The sequence below is a fragment of the Cebidichthys violaceus genome, unplaced genomic scaffold, assembly GCF_023349555.1.
Source record: "Cebidichthys violaceus isolate CVI_PGR_0920_01 unplaced genomic scaffold, fCebVio1.0.p SCAF_15, whole genome shotgun sequence".
NCBI lineage: Eukaryota > Metazoa > Chordata > Actinopteri > Perciformes > Stichaeidae > Cebidichthys > Cebidichthys violaceus.
Genome location: NW_027176318.1, coordinates 4,868,443 through 4,886,151, shown reverse-complemented (window position 1 = coordinate 4,886,151; position 17,709 = coordinate 4,868,443). Strand labels below are relative to the sequence as shown.

At 43.3% G+C, this 17,709-nt stretch overlaps 1 protein-coding gene across 1 annotated transcript in view; it reads right to left on the bottom strand.

Moving 5' to 3' along the window:
- Positions 1-17,709, bottom strand: part of pard3aa (par-3 family cell polarity regulator alpha, a) — a 312,866-nt gene that overhangs the window by 191,071 nt on the left and 104,086 nt on the right. Inside the window, 1 exon segment of the mRNA XM_068710318.1 lies at positions 2,200-2,378. Coding sequence (XP_068566419.1) covers positions 2,200-2,378 — 179 coding nt within the window.

The window sequence follows — 17,709 nt, the reverse complement described above, 5'->3', positions numbered from 1 at the left end:
AGAGAGAGAGAGAGAGAGAGAGAGAGAGAGAACAGGGGAGAGATCTGATCCCCTGCATGCTAAGAAAGAGGCCATATGTGTTTTAGTGCAGCTGAATGTGGCGTGACGGGGCCTGAGGAAGCACAGCAGACCGGACTGTAAAACTCAGTCGATCACGTGGGCTCTGCTGAGACGGCCCCTGATAGCCATCGGGGCCTCGGCCCCCGACACGCAACACAGAGCGACAAAGAACCCCTCTCCAAAAAATTTTACGACGCAGATCGTAAAAATGCGGAGAAAAAACAAGATACCAGAGCGGTAGCAGTAAATCAACAGGACCATATCTACTACCTAATTCCTGTATTTGACTGTGGTAAGCGTGGAGAACATGAGGCATTGGAAAGCCATCGGGAGACGTGATGAGTTTACAGTGCTAGCTGATGACTGAGGACTCCCGTCGGCCTGTATTAGGAAGACTTAGCAGAACCGGGCCCTACTCGGTCATAACCGAACTCACAGGGAATTGAACAGAACATGGCTGTAGTGTGTAAAGGAAACTACCCCAGACAATGGGGAGACACTACAGTGTATGGCTTGCATCCATCTGGCAATGCTAACCACTGATGTATGGTTCCCTTTGAGTACAAGGTTTGCGCCAAGACATAAATATATCAAAGTCGATGCTGACTAATACATTCAACATCTGTTGTTGATTGCATGAAAATAGACTAAAATATACTATATATATATGTGTGTGTGTGTGTGTGTGTGTGTGTGTGTGTGTGTGTGTGTGTGTGTGTGTGTGTGTGTGTGTGTGTGTGTTTGTTTGAGGACAGCCACCCAGTGGTATCTTACTTTTCAAACCAGCTGCCAGTGACAGGAAGATTACTTAAATTGATCTAATTCAGATCACCTGTTACAGAACATTCAGTCAAGTTTTTTATATGTTTTTTTTAATTATTACACTGTGCAAAATGTATGTTGGCCGTTATCTAATCAAACAGTAATTAAGTAAGTAAGTAATTAAGTCTTTTAAAGCATCCTTTGGGAGTAATCCATTGAAAAACAGGAATCACTTTTTACATGTAATCTGTGGTGTCATGTCACAGTTATCATAGCTATATGATGAGCTTATGTGCCAATTATTTATATTGTTTATAATCTTAGGTTAAATCCGGTTGATCCCTGCTCATCCCGCAGTGCAAAGCTACCAAACATTAACATCCTGCAGAGGGCACACAAGAGCGGAACAACACCTACTTACATTCCTGCTCTGTTGCTTTTATGTTTTCATTATTTTTGAGCACGCAGGCTCAAGCTGACAGACGAATATTTGAACATATTTGCTCTGCGTAAGATGTGCCAGAAAAGAAGCCCCCCAGACAAAATGAAAGGCCTAACAACCGTTTCACCTCAACCTCTTTTCCCCCTGCCCTCCGCTGGGGAGTGTGCCATTACACTGTTGAGGCTCTGACAACTAAAGTGTCTTTAAATGGGATTATCAGACAATGCTTCCAGACACACTAATCACGTGGAGGTTTGCTGTGTCACGTTCCAAGCACTCAATCGTCTCCCTTTTGTTAACCTCCCCGTTTCATCAGGAAAGCATCTCTCTCTCAGCGAGACGTGAAGGTCTGGCAGCACCACGTGGGGGCGGCCATTTTGAGAAGTTAATTGGCTTCCCTTCCCTTTCAGAAGCTGCGGGGCGGATGTACCTGAGCTACGCTTTTTTTCCTTTAGGATTTATAATCAGAGGCTTAAAAAGCCTCAGAAAGGTGAATTTGGAATAAAGGGAAAGTGTTTAACAATCACAGCTCGTCTTTTTTTGGGTTTTTTTTTGAAGACAACAATGGGTGCTGACAGAAGGAGCGAGTTTCAGTTGAATACTATCAATGTCTCTGCTGGATATCAGGGCAGCACAGGTTTACTTCTTTGATTTGGGGTGTAGAGAGACTGAATGAACATGAGGGATGTTAAAAACAGAGAGACTGCTGGAAGTTGAAGGTTTTCAGGGCACATATCTCTGACATAATTGATGCAGCTGCAGTATTTCTGCAGCTCTGTGGGAAATAACTTCAGGGCAAGATGCTGTTGGAATTGGCAGTGGTGTGATACAGAATTAATATGACAAGGTTTTTTTTACACTTGTTTTACATTCTCGTTAGCATTCGTGCCATGAATTATTTTAGCTAGTAGTATTGATTGATTTGTTTCGGATACCTTTCGTTCCAGGCTGCCGGTGCTTGTGTTTGGTTTGGGGTTGTGCTTTTGGGAGCCAGCAGTAGTGGTCCAGCGGGCCGAGTTCTTTCTGGACGGTTCCTCTGGACCGACCGGGACTTCGCCCGGAGGAAGGTCGGCCAGGGAGGGATCACTACTGCGACGGACGCGGAGAGGCATGTCTGTGGAGGGGAAAGTGGAGCACAAGGAGGGAGGAAAGAAAAGATAGGGGACACAGTGAGAAAAAGAGAGTTACGATAACATTAATCCTGCACTATTCGCATAATGAGAAGATCACTTTCCAACTCAAGTGTTCCAACTGTGTGTTCCAAACTCAGTCCAAAGGAAAACATTGTATAACTCAACTATGGGAGGCTTGGCTTGGCTTCGGTTCCGCAATAGTGACAGACATATACTGTAGATATAGTTTTGGCTGGAAAATTACACAGCTTATATAAAAATGTAAATATGAGAGAAAATGATGTAACCCTTGCTCGGCCTAGCCACCCTAAAAATAACAATTACAACCGTAATTGAGGCAAAATTGCTCACGTATCGGGATCTGACTCTCAAGATAAGGGTCATTTTACACACCGCACTAAAGACTGAAGCTGATCCTGGAAAGATGCCCGGGGTCTCCCAACCAAAATTACCCCTGTCATCAAACATCTAGAAGAAACTGCACAGAAAACGCTGGTCCATGTTACAGCTGCCGCATTGACCATACTGCAACTAAAACCTGGTGTAAAGTTCACGTATTCGATCAGAGCTGCCAGAACAAGTAGAAGGAATGAAGTGTGCTCCAACTGAAACATTCAGGGAGGAGGAATCCTGCTGATGTCTGTTACACTGTAAGTGTATCTGTGAGCCGGGGTATGAATCATCTGGATTTTCCCAAAAGGCCATGGATTTGTTTATGACGCTCTAGCAGCCTGTGCGCGGCACCCATGATTATGCAAATCGTTGGGTAACCACCTGTCATCCATCGGCGGATCGCGGCAGCGAGCATATGCCGGCGCTAAGCTTCCATCTGATACACCAGAGACATGTCTTAGCGGCGGGAGCGACGCATTCGAATCGCGGCTTACGCTGCGCCGCAACTCGTGCGTGTTTAATGCCGTGACAAGACTGGGGAGACTTGAATGCGACTGTAATCGTTTGTTGCTCCCCGCCTGCAGGGTAGTAAATGAAGGCAGTGTAATTATGTGACTGAATCCCCAAAATAAAGGTGGGATCAGCGACGTGTTTGTCAGTCACCTTTATTCTAAAATCACACCCTGGCTTATGATATTTTGTCAATCAAGAATCCTTTCAAGAAGCCTCTCTCTTCACCTTCTCCCATGTCCTTCACCTGTGCTTACTCTCACATGATGAAACACCCATTCTACTCCCCCCCCCCCCCCCCCCCCCCTCCCACTAGCTAATCCTCCTCCACCTGATAATAAGGTGGTCTGTCGTGTTCCTCAACAACACTTCGCTTGAAGGTTGCCGGTCGACTCACTGAGAGTCATTCTGGTCCCTCGCCCGCCTGTAGGCTGTGGTTACTGAGATTTCCAAGGTATTTTAAGTCATTAAGGGCTATCTGTTAACCTGACTTGTAGCAGTCTGCATACTTTAAGTACAACAGTGCTTCCGCATACAATGAAGGTGACAGTGACGTGAGGTTCGTGGCTGGTGAGGCACTGACTGAGTCAGATTTACAAATATATGAACCCAATAGAGAAGCTTAAATCACCATTCAATTGGCAGCTTGCACATTGACTACTGGTTGTTTTTCATATTTCATATCAGCATTCTTTACACACACACACACACACACACACACACACACACACACACACACACACACACACACACACACACATAGGTAAAGTACATATTTGATTCCACCGGGAGCGTGTGCACCGCGATCCGGCTGCACAGAGGTACTGTTTGCCTCCCCGCTGTGCTTTTTCACTGCGGTTTCTGTCAGATCAGCAGGACTAAATATGCTCTACACATACGTGAAATACATTACCTATTCTATGTAAAGAAAGGACACATAACAAGAGTGTCTACAAATATTACAGTGGTGACAAACAATGAGAAAGCAATAGACGCGCTCAAGTTAGTGAGGGATTCACAGTTTGAGGTGAGGAACAGCTCGTCTGCCTCACCTCATGTGTCTCCTCTCTGTTTGAACAGGACATGCGCTAATTCAGCGATTTTGATTATAAAAATGCTTGAAATGATTGGAATCATACAGAAATTACATTTATAGCACAGAGCGTATATTGGGGCACTTGCGGAAATAACTGCTGCTGTCATTCTTCTTGGGAGGACAGTCTGTGGGACAGGGTTGGACACAGAGCAGGACTCAGCAATACACTCAGTACTTTTACTACGTTTTACAGTAGTTTAATGGTGACTTAACCACATTTGACATCATTTTAAATGCAAAATATTGCTCGTCATTAAATCTAAGCTGTATGCTATAAAACCCCTTCTTATTATTACCAACTTTACTGCTGGGTTTGACAACGTCTCAGTCTCACTTCCAAAATCCCCGGTATGGCTGATGCCAACGAGGAAACATTTGCACCGTTATCCTGTTTGAGTCAAAAAGAGCTGTTGTCACAGCGTGTGTCCCCCCCCCCCCCCCTTCCACTGCGAGCAGAGGGAGTTCTTATGCATATGATATGATGACATCTGGAAACTTCGAGGAACTTTCTCTGCAACCAAAAAGTGGAGCTGGCGAAACTACTTTTTCTGAGCAACTCCGAGTTAATAAAAGTCTATTTCTCATGAGGGAATCATTGCTGCAAGTTCTCCTACAGTAACAGGTAGCTTGTAAAACCACACTTTCAAAGCAGCTTTTCCAACACTCTGTTAAAAGTTTCATCTCCCCCCTAACCTAACCACTCTGCTGCCTCAGACCATGCCAGCAAAACTCACCAGCAGCTCTTAATATATTCTGCATTACTCTGTTACAAATGTGTTTCATTTATTTTGGCCCTTGTCTGTAGGATTCCTCAAAGGAGGGTTGGAAATTGAGTAAAGAAAGCACAGCTAGCAGCCAGACGGCCAGTCACTGTGCGTTTACTCTTAAATTAGGTTGAAGATTCAATAATGGCATTTAATAGACTTTGCCCCCTGTCGGTAACGGCTGGTTCACATCCAGTTCAGGGCTCTAATGACGTTCACCTCAGACAGCGGGGATAATTAACGTCCAGTATTATCCGACATGACAGGCTTAGAGATGACACACACACATATACAGAAAGACAGCAAGTGAGAGGTGGATCCATAGAGACGGTGGGGGGAATCAAATCAAACAAAGTCAGGGATAAAAAACGCAGACGCTCGGTAGATTGTTTACATTTCTACCCGTCTTCTACCTCAGAATGAGGCTTTTTTTATTGGACATTTTTAATAAAGCTTTCTGTTTTGCATATCTGTGCGTGTGTGGACAGAAGGTTATACAAGACACTTGATGTGGATTAAAAGCCTTGGTGTATTTCCCAGAATACCTCAAGGGCTCAGCTCTTACTGGTTTATCTTGGTCTTTTGAAAACATGACAGCATCGATCTCGCTTTATGCAACGCAATTGTTTCCAGATGCTGACACACTAAAATGTCCATTGTGAGGGGACTGAACATTTTATTTGTGTTATTTAATACCATACTTGTACGGTACCAAACATTCACACATAATAAGTGTATTGAATTCAAATGTAGCAGATAAAGTCGGAAGCATGAGCATTAACCAGAGGAGCATATTCCCATATAGTGAGGTCTTGTCTTCATTAAAATCCTCACAGATTAACATATGATAAATAAGAGAGCTGTGTGCGCTTGTTTCTGTTTAGAAGGTCACAATATGAAGATGCTCTCCCCTCCCCGGTCTCCCTGACCAATTTTCCTCTACTTAATTTGTGATGGGATTATCCCGGCAGTCCGAAGGGCTTGGTTGGTCCCACGTTTAATAACCAGCGCCGCCACTTCAGACCGAGCCAGCCATCGATCCAGGCTGCAGAGGGAGCGAGGCCGTTGGGGGGGGGGGGGGTAGGCTGGCTAATAAAACGAGGCCCTAATCCAGCCCCCGTAGTGAGGGATTATGGCCAGGGCGCAGGGTCATAGAGATGTACACACACACCACAATTCACCACAGGGGGAGGACGGCCTCTCCAGGGGCTATTACCTCGTATTGCTTTGTCCTTTATTTATCTTTCACTCTCACCTTGTTTGGGGGAGAAATATATTAGCTGGAATGAATCACCGTGGATAAAAGCACTGCTATATATATACACAGCGCTAAAGTCAATATTTAAGTCATTTAGTTTGAAGAAGCTGTACTCAACTCCATTCTGGACCCTACTACAGTTTTCAGCTACAGCTACTGAGTTGTACTGGTTTCATGGCTGGAGGATCCTGCAACAGTTTGAAATGGGAACATTTCACATTTCTAGAGTCTTTAACCATCACCGTACAAAAAGCGTGATTTAAGAGGCGCTGTATTATTTATTTACACAATATTATCATAAGTGTACTATCAAAATAAAGCCACAAATGAATGAAATGTTTTAGGACAATATACTGGACTCACTATTGGGATGTTCAGGATGTTTCACTGTTCATCCAAAATGGCATCTCTGACATCTTCTGACCTCACTTAAATCCAGAAAGCATTTCAGTTTTTGCAACAAATAACATATAATAAGAATCAATATATATTTATAACAATGTCTTGCCGTGTCAAAACCATGAAAGAGCCTATTGTAGATGTTCCATATATGAAAAGAGACGTTATTTAAGAACATTTATTCAGAAACAGAGACGCAGAGAGAATGTGTGTTGGTCCAATCAGGAACAGGGAGGGTTTGTGTTGTTGTGAGAGGTAACCGTCAATCATCTGTTGTCCACTTCACCCTAAAGCTGCAATTGTTACCAACATCATGTGCCCAGCATCAGCATTATGAAGATATATTCATGAATAACTGTAGCAACTTGCTTACAACCAGCTACAGAAAGGTTAACGGAACTTACAGTCGTGAGGGCGTTCCAGCGCTCAGTGCACCGTGAAAATGCTTTTTCTAGGTGTTACAGGTATGGAATGAAACATGATTCAGTGTTTGGACGGGCTACTTTTGACAAAAAATATTTACTTGGATACTACTTCGTGGGGGGAAAAAAAAATCCACCAACCTGTGTGTTTTATGCCTGAACTTGTATAAGCTGGTTGGCTGAGATGGATCTACACAGAGAACAACGTTATCTGAACTTAAAAGAAGTTGCTTGGTGTTTACTTGTCCACTGATAAACTCACACCGCTTAAAAGCTCTCCTCTTTATAGTCATCTCTCTAGTCACTCATAAACAACACTACCTCACTACACTTTCACACTTTTCCCTCAAGTGGCTCTAATAACACAACCAAATCAACTTCCTGTGTGTGGTGAAAGAGATGGGGGTCAGCTCTAATGTATTAGCTGCGGACGTTTCCAATCACTGAGATGGCATAAAGTAAAGGGAGAGGGTCCTTTACTGTACCTGGAGAGGAAGGAGTGGCCCATCCTCCTGACTGGCTGCCAACTCAAGGTAATGGAGCTAATGACTCAGCACACTGATAAGGTCACAGAGAGGACACGCCGAGACTGGACTGTGTGAGTGTGTGTGTGTGTGTGTGTGTGTGTGTGTGTGTTCTCTCCTATTTCTATTTTTATGGTGACCAAATTACGTCACAGAGATATAAAGGTGGGCAAACACCTGCTAACAAGGATTATTTGATTATAATTGTTGTTATTTTTGTTATTATTATTATTATAATTATTATTATAATACCAATACATATAAGACCAAAAATGCTTGATATATTCTGGCATATCCAGGTCTTTATTATTAACTATTAATAGTATTATTATGACAATTATATAATTGTTATTATCATTATCATCATCATTATCATCATGTATTATTATCGTCATTGTGTTTATTATTATTGTGACAATTATATCATTATTATTATTATTATTATTATTATCATTATTATTATTATTATTCCTTACTTGAATTAGTGTCCATCACTGAAGAAATCAAACATTTAGAGTCAGTTTCTCTGAATTAAAGGAAGCTTCTTTTTAGACTTTCTATGTTTTGTGCTGACATTTAACACGAGGAGCTCTGCAGTAGAAGAGTATGCTAATCCTTCCTTCACACACAAAAACCTCAATAATGAAGAATCCAGTGTTGCCGTGACTCTTACCTTGACTGGAACACCATTTGCTCCAATATCACTGATTCCAGCGCCACCCGCTGTTCCTTCACTAATCTCTGTGGTTTGAAACTTTGGAGCAGGTGTTTCTCACTAGCTGTCAAATGAAAAACACCTGCTATAGCGCACACTCTTTGGGGTTTGACACAAAAAGCAGTGAAACATCCCTTTGTTTATGTGCCTCCATGTGGATTCACCCTTTAATCAGAATATGAGGAGGTGGGCTCTGCACACTTAAACATTATGGAGTATAACCTCTGCAGTGAACGCCACAGATGCTAGAATGCACCCTCCAATGGTATTTCCCTGCAGAGTGAGAGGTTATGGAATAAATAAAGCAGGTCTTCAATAGTATTTAAATACAAAGTTGGAATAGAGGCGGTATCAGCCGAGCAGGAATGAAGGCTGTCTGGTGGGTGAACTAGGTATTTTCCTCTGGAGACCCTCTGGCCCTGGCGTACGCTGAGTCCATGCTTTCACAGCGAACTGATTTAAATATAAATGCCAAGCAACCGTGGCTTCATGAAATGTCTAAAAGCTGTGTGTGTGTTTTTTTTTTTCCTGGGCTACTTTGAATACCTCAAGCCTGGGCCAGTTCAATGTCTGAATAAATTATGGCACTGAGCCATTTTAACTCTCTTCTCCAACCACTGACTACATATTGATGTCCCTTGTGTGCGGCGAAGGGGATTTCCACTGAATACACCCTGACCTGAATCATCCACGGGGGAACAAAAAAAATTCCATTTTTGGGGATGGGGGCGGCAAGACAGTTCTGCAGTGGTGGGAACCGGGACTGTGCAGGAGGAGATGAAATATGTAGAAGACTTAAATAGGACGCTGGTCAGCAGAAGGCCAGACGGGGTCGAGAGCACCACTCCAAGTGCTTCTGTGGAGTGTTTAGCAAACTCTAATCTGATGCCGTGTCAGAGACTGAGAGGAGGCAAACTTTGAATAAACATCAACTGTTGACCTTTACCGAGAGCAAAAGATGAAATCCAATAGATGGATGGATGGAAAAGCACTTTAAAGCAAAGGGGCAGTTATGAAAACAAAAGCCCTACTTGGCTTTAGAGTTAAGTGCCCAACAATCTATACATTGTGTCTGTGTGTGTGTGTGTGTGTGTGTGTGTGTGTGTGTGTGTGTGTGTGTGTGTGTGTGTGTGTGTGTGTGTGTGTGTGTGTGTGTGCGCGCACGTGTGTCTGCTTCTATGCATATGTATGTAGTATATATTTGTGTGTGTGCAGATTTGTGCGTTTTGGCATTCATGTGTGCATCCAAATCATGTTCTACATTTTTTTAAAGCAAACCTCTTTAAAATGCTAATAATCTGTATTGGGGAAAATAAAAAGTCCCTCATTCAGTATCTTTAGGCTGTAAAAAAATCCAGTTGAATGTTGCTAGTTTTTCTGCTTTCTATTTACGCACCCCAGCGCACCGCTCAGCTGGTTGATGCACAAAAGGACATGTTTGTAGAGAAATCCAAACAAGCCGTGGCTTTGTCCTCCGCGCTGTTTACAGGTTCTAAAGGTGAAGTTCTTCACACACCAGCCTCCTGTTGCAGACTGGCCGAATATATCACTTGACTGGCAGCGTAGCCTCTGTAGGAAAGCCTCTCCACTTCTTTGGATGGTTGATAGAACTAATACATCTTCGTGCCATAACTCTTATATCGGGGTCGTGTCTTCAAAATGAGCAGTTTAAGACTGAGCCTCGGCAGTGACAGCGATCTCTTCAATCTTCTTCTGCCACGTTCAGCATCGGCTGTAAAGCTGAAGGGACTCTCAATGGCACCGGTGATGTGGTTCAAAATATAACATTACTTTTGTCCCGAAAAACTTAAAACCGTGTCACTAATTTATGTCTCATAATGTTAACTGTGATTATTTGACCATTAAATAGGGATTTGGGAAGTTCTACTCGGTTTGGAATCAGTCCCCTTCTCAATGACAAACTTCATATGTCAATCACATTTGTTTAGGTTTCGGGTACGATGTCCCATCACAGTCCCTGAGTAAAAAACACTAGAGAGCTGCATTCACACAGGGCTGCTGAGACGGCTGTCCTGTTTTCCCTTTAAGCAAAAGATAGAGAGAGAAAGAGACTGATTCTCTTCTCCTGACAGAAAGACAATACAGACTATTTACTGGAGAGAAAACGGAGAGGATGTCAGACTCCCTAAAGTCCTCAGAGATGAGGCCTCCAGCAGCAGACACCTAGACACTTCAACACAAACGTATGTGAGTGTGTGTGTGTGTGTGTGTGTGTGTGTGTGTGTGTGTGTGTGTGTGTGTGTGTGTGTGTGTGTGTGTGTTGCTCGCAGACTGTTTCCCCAGACAATGAAGATCTCAGAGAGGAGGGGAGGACTGGAGTTCACTCCCCAAATCAAACCTGACTCATCTAGGTCGAAGCTCTACTCATGCTGAAACCCCAGAGAGCAACGCAGCCAGTGTGTTTATGTGTTTGCATGCGGCGCACAAATGAATGAGTGCAAACACATGCACGTGAGCATGTTCATGCCTTTGTGTGTACATGCTTCCTAAGTCTCTAATTGCTCTGGTTCTGCTGTATGTGCCAGGCGGCAACCCAGTTCTGAAAAGTGAAGCCAATGCAGAAGTGTCTTGAACTTGTATTCTTTCTACTGGCCACTAGGGGGCGAAAAGAAGTCAGAGTGTATAGAATTCTATGAAAAAATGGCCGTAGTTCTTTTTGGTTTATTCCCTCAGTAAACATTGTAAACATGGATATTCGTTTAGTAAATTATGGTTCCATTTACAGTCAAATAGACCGTAAAGCAGGCTTTGCTTTAAGACGCTTTCCAAATATGGTCACTTCAGTTCACTTGAGGTTTCAAAACAGCAACCCACAAACCAATGGGTGAAGTCACGACGACTATGTCCACTTCTTATATACAGTCTTTGGTGTATACTGTACATTAAGGTTTTTCCTTATTACAATTTTTTTCCATTCACTGTCTTTTGCAAAAGTAGCATAATGAATTCCTTAGTTTGTAATTTCATAGAGCCATATCCATTCCCTGAAAATAACACAATGGGATCAGCAGCCCCATTACGACGCCCCCCAACTCTAACCTGACTTAGACCAGACTCATGGTGACTCCCCTCCACACCCAGGCCCTCGGGGAGTTGCTAATCAGCAAAGCAAACAACCCTCAGCGGGGCCCAGAAACAGGTCTGCAGCAGCACCTTCCGTGTAAACACCATTTTGTGTGTTTCTCCATTAAGGCCGGTCCGGAGGTACAGGCTCTCGGAGAAAAGGGGCCATAAATCTCACTCAGCCTGATATGTGGCCAAGTCGCTCATGATTAAAAACACCGCTCTGAAAATGTCATGAGCCAGCCAGCGAGGGAAGCTGGAGGCTTGATACATTTTCGAATTCGGCTTGGGTCGGCCGAACAAGTTAGGACTTTGACGGGAAATACGCCACAGAGTTAGCATTGCATTCCTACCACATTATCACGCTCACAATTTCTTCTTTTTTTTAAAGGATTAAAATCGATGCAGCAGAACCAGAGATAGAGTCGCAGATTCTTCTTCCCACAATGCAACTCGACCGCTGACAATTTGGTTGGACATTTGCATGTGTTTTGTTAGCAGCTGCTCATGTTTTTTTCCATAAAAAAAACTATGGATTTGCCATTTTAGTAGAAATGTGAAAACTTGTACTCATGTAAGCAAGTTGATATAATCCCATTTATTACAGGCACAACGTATAGCATGTATACACCAATTTATAATTATTACAGTAATTATGAGACATTCCTGAGAAGACCAGCAGCTTACATCAGCCTCTATACTTGATATTCAAGCATGTGTTTGCAGAGAAAGCTGCTGGATCACTTTGTGGCACAAAGGCTTTGCTTCGTCCGTGTCTAAAAGCCTAAATTGTCACAGATTTAATTGTCACAGCCGATGTGTGAGAGGAAACTGGAGGCTGATGAGTGAGTGAATGGATTCCGGTTTCTGGCAGGTCAGACGGCCTCTGACGCATGGAACTCATTCACACGGCCGATTCCAGACAGCACGTACACAAAATCCATATCGCAAACATTTCAGCCACGAGAATAACTTCTTCCTCCGCTCTGAACACAAACACACTCGCTTCGGCTGCTCTGTTCGGCAAAGACGACGAACGCAAACTTCCGCCAGACTCCACCACTTTTTCGGGACGCTTTCATGATTTATTGGGAGAAAAGAGAAAAAGTTGTTTGGTGAGTGAGATGAGAGGAGAGCTGTGAGAAGAGCGATATGGGCACCGGTGTTGGGGGCTCCGTGTCGTTCAACGGACGGAGACGTTTTCTGGTTAGACGCTGCCTGCTGGGAGCCGCCGACGGACGGAGACGTTTTCTGGTTAGACGCTGCCTGCTGGGAGCCGCCGCTGAGCACATATGCTAATCTTGAAACAGCTCGCGCACACAAATCTATTTCTGCTCAGATACAGCATGCATGAGGTCAGAGTGGTTTACATGTAACGAGTCAAAGCATATCAGAGAGGCGCTCTTTCCACAACGCAGAGAAGAGCGACAAAAAGGCAAAAGCAAAAGAAGAGAATGCGGTGCTGCTCGGCACTATGGGAAGAACTTTTATAGTACGGTTTTTTCGAATCCAGGATGCTTGGAAACAGACGATATTGTGATGTGCAGACTGGATATGCGTCGCTCTGATCAGTCACGCAGTGTTATGAAAGCACATGAGGTTTCATTGAGATTCAAGGCAGGGGAGGATGAGACGGAAGCAGGAGTTTCCAAAAATCCAACTTTTCCTTAAAGTTAGTAGTTGGTAGGAATAACGCAGTAATTAGACAACGAGGTGGGAGACTTTTCTTTGGTCTCACTGATAATGACAGCGTGTCCAAGAAAAAACGCTGTCCAATGAGAAAGTGCTGGTTTAAAATGAAATTATAAATGTGAAAAAAAAGAGCATTACAACAGTCACTGTGTGCTGCTTTTTGCATCACATACCACTAACTTGGATTTCACAGAGAATTAGCTGGATTGTGTCATGGCAACAAAAAAAGAGATTGCTTCGCATGTCAGAACAGGAAAGAGGCAACTGTCTTGCTGTTGTGGATGGAAGCAGCGAAAGGTGTCAACTGAGGCCCAAAGTTCCAATTGCTCACGGCTAGTGGCAGTGAGGTGTACGGGATGATGAAATGTCAGAGTAACTGATTCTAATTCTAATTCGGCAAATGCATCTGCACTTGAAGTACTGAAGCCCTGATCATGTGCTGAGGAGTTTCTTTTGTCGGCCTCTTCTTCTGCAGTTGTCTGGACAATAGAAAACTTTGAAGACAGTATAAGGCTCTCTCAAATTGTGCCGTCATGCTAAGAGGGAAGTTTGCTAACTTTTTCATTTCTTGACACATTCGTGTTCTCTTGCTTTGGACTTTTTATTTATCTTTCCATAGCGCCACGGCCCAAGTTTGTCTCAGTTCAAAGTGTCACGGCCTAAGTCGTAAGCAGTCATCCCTTTAGACGTGAACTAACAGTAATGTCCTATGTAGGAGGATCAATCAGAGGAAATCTGTTTTTTTTATTGACTCCTATCAGGAGTCACTTAAAACAAGTGATTGAAAGCAATAAATGGATGCAAAAGAGGCAACCCTGTCTCCTAGAAACTCTGTTTACACACTACTTCATTGTTTTCTCAATTACATTAGGGTGGGAAACGTAATTGCTGCTTAGATTATGTTCACAGCAGGCAATGTTGTTTTTGAGTGACTGAAGTTTGTGCTCCACCAAAGTCAGGGAGGTGGATTGTTCGACACACAAGTCCGTGGTTTATACCTCGAGTACCTTGTGTAGTTTGGGGAACAAAAGCACTTTGGTTAGGGTTAGTGAAAGATAGTGATTTTAAATAAATGTTAATTAATACGTCGTGTCTCAGGCACTTTGGACATGATCTTCCCCCAACCTTAACCTTAAGTGCCTTAATAAACAGTAAGTGTAGCTATGCTGTAGTGAAGTGCTGTGAAGTGGATACTGTATTATACTGTATTCATTTTGGAGGAAAACAAATGAATATATTGTTAGCTAACGTTTAATGATACATTCAGAACTAACAGTTTTGGCAAGTTTACAGATATGTTAATTAAGCACATTTCCATCATGATGTTAATAGAAAACGTAATCCAAGCAGCATGACGTTCCCTCCTAAATGTATCTGTGCAAATGAGTTGTAAAAAAAAACACCGCTGTATACTTGTAAGTAAATCCATTAGAGATGAAGCCATTTAACAAACTTCAGTCCCACAGTTTATAATGTAACAAAGTTACATCAGACATTGAAACAGGCTAATCACATGTGTTACAGTACTGGAACTGCTGGCAAGGAGGCAACACTGATCATCAGTTTCAATGTACAAAATGCAAGGCAGGAGAGGATTAAAGTGAAACAGTGCAATAGGTGTCTGAATCACTGACTATTCAGCAAGGTGTTAGCTTGCTGACAGTGCAACTTGAACCCGGTTCATCCTGCCCTAAAATGAGAAGGGCCCATAATTGAGGTGGGGCTCTCCTGATCTACAGTCCAAAGCTCTACCACTGAGCTAAACCCCTGACAATATTCCCAAAGCCTCACCAGGGAGACACTATGAGTCAGCTAGTTGTGGGTTTGATCTCTGCTACGTGACCAAATTCCACATGACAAAGACAATTTGGGCCGGCCGGCTTTAGGAAGTGGCGAGGAAACTCAACCCCTCTTGTCAACCTGCATCTGCTCTGCCAGAGTAAGGAACTGAAAACCAAACCAGCTGCAGGGTGTCTTCCTTTAGCTCAGTGCTACACGTCCATGTAGACTTCCCTCATGGAGATCAATGAAGCGGTATTGCTGTTAATACAAATGGGATGCCATGACAACAACAAAAAGTCTGCAGCTGATCTGAGGAAATGCAAGAAAGACTTCTCACGGAAGATGTGATTATTAGGGAGTTTGCTGCAGTGGTGGAGTTAATAATGTTTTTTTGTTTTTTCTTCTTCATGTGTTTCTGCCGCTTCCTGTGGGCCAATGAAAGCTTCTCAACACGTATCAATAATTTATAGTTCTAATCTGTGCCTCAGAAGAAGTAGCAGTTTTTTCCAGACCCAGAACTTCAGTCCAATCTACCAACATGTGGTCTCTAAACATTTGCTTGGGCAGCATAGAGGAAGTCTGCAGAGTAGTCGCTGCACACTGTCAAATTAATTTGCTCCTTGATGTCCAAATGGCTGACAGAGACCATTCCATGAGAAGAAACAATAAATCAAGTACGCAAAAATGTTTTGCTTTGATCAAAGCTGCGATTGCGAGCCAAAGTCAGTACTCTGAGAATGAGCATGTTTGCGGGAAATTGGGAATGTGGTAGTGGAGTGTTCTGGGATTTCCACAGGGCTTCAGGCTGGATTGTATCTTTTGGATCTGATGAAAAACAGGAAGGAGGAGAGTGGGGGGGATGAGAGATGTTCTCTGCGGCTGAGAGGATGCATTTCTCTCTCTCTCTCTCTCTCACACAAGCAAGCTATAGGACCAGTTCCACCACTATTTGAGAACACTTCACAAGCATTCATTGTGTGGAGTGTGCAGCAAAACGAATCCTGTCTCAATGCTGTGACATCATCTCAACTGATGAATCTACTTCTTTCAATAATGTCCTTAAAGCAAATATTTCCTTCAATAGTTCTCGGTCACATTTTATGGCTGGACAATAGTCGATATTGCTTGTTATGGTGGACCATTTCCGCAGCACGTCAACATGTGTGTATGTCTTTGTGTGAGCGAACACATGCACCTTCAATAATGAAAACAATTAACGAGTGTCGTCTCTTGCATGCACACGACAATGCTCCCGTGTTGCTTACATGCATGCATTCAAGCGTGTTTATAAATCCCTGTCTGCCTGCATTAGGTGTGTGTGTGTGTGTGTGTGTGTGTGTGTAAACACGCGTGTTTTCAGCCACATGTGGCTGCCAGCATGTGCCCGCACATGCCTCTGAGTGCTTCCCTCACATGTGCTTTGAAGCAGACAAACTTCACAGGTGACCTCCCCGTGGAAGACAATGAAGCAGATGGGTGCAGGAGCGAGAGAGGGTGGAGGCCTCCTACAAAGGGACTAATGAAGAGGGTGGAGGAGTCAAGGGGGGGGGGGGGGGGGGGGGTGTTTGCAGGTCCACTGGGATGAAGAGCCCGGACACAAAGAGATGCTAAACACTCCCAACCCTTTGAGGACTTATCGTGCTGAGACCAGGAGGCATTGCCCTTGGCCAATTTGACCCTCTTTTGACGTGTCATTCACAATGGAAACGGAGCACAGAGGTTCTCACCAGCCAATGAGAGAACAGAGTGAGACATGGAGTTTCAGCTAAAAGCACATTCTGCTATTTATCCTGGGATATAATCATTGCAAATGTTTGAGTGATGTGGTCCTAAACTATTTGAATCTTTTTTCAGATATTATGTTTGTTTGAATCTTTGTTTTTGTAAAGAAATACTGTGCAAGTTCATCACATGTATTAGAAGAACTACTAGAATTTCATGTTTGTTTGTTTTTTTTAAAGTGAAATCATTTCACTTCAGCAAAACTGGCTCTGATTACAAGTTATGCCAGTAAAATGCTGCCTGAAACTACAAACAAGTTTTCTGTTGGTGGTTCTCCTCGCTCAGATGGAGGGAAACTAACAAAAGCAAGCAGAAGAATTTGGAAGCCAGTGTATTGATTCCAAGTCTGTTGAAATTACAAAGCACCTTAAGGGAGGAATGAGCAACTCTGAGACAGAAAAACAGACAAAGAGTAAATCAATTGTTCATTAATGACACAAGGGACCACTAATGAAGGCCTCAAGCTCTGATTTTGTTATTGAATTATTGTTAAAGCTGTTGTCACTTAGCAACAAAAGTGCTTTGTGATATTTTCAGTGGTTACGAAGTGAGAAACAGATACCTCGAGCTCCTCTCTCTTCATCTGACAGAGAAACAAGACGAAGCAAAGCTTACATGACTCCGACAACTCTGCAATCAAACGCTTCCCGCCTCTGCAGAGTCTCATCCCCAACATTATCACTCAAAGTGGTGCCGTGGTGAACAGGATTTATGTCAACACTACAAATATGTTAGCATTTACAAAGTGGATAAACAAGCTCTCTGACAAATCACAAGTGCATGGACGAGGATGCCATATGTCAGATGGCGACAGGCAGACACATAATTCTGCTAAACGTCCTGCTGCTGAGCGTCTGAGATGACACCAGAGTCGGCGCAAACAAACTCTGG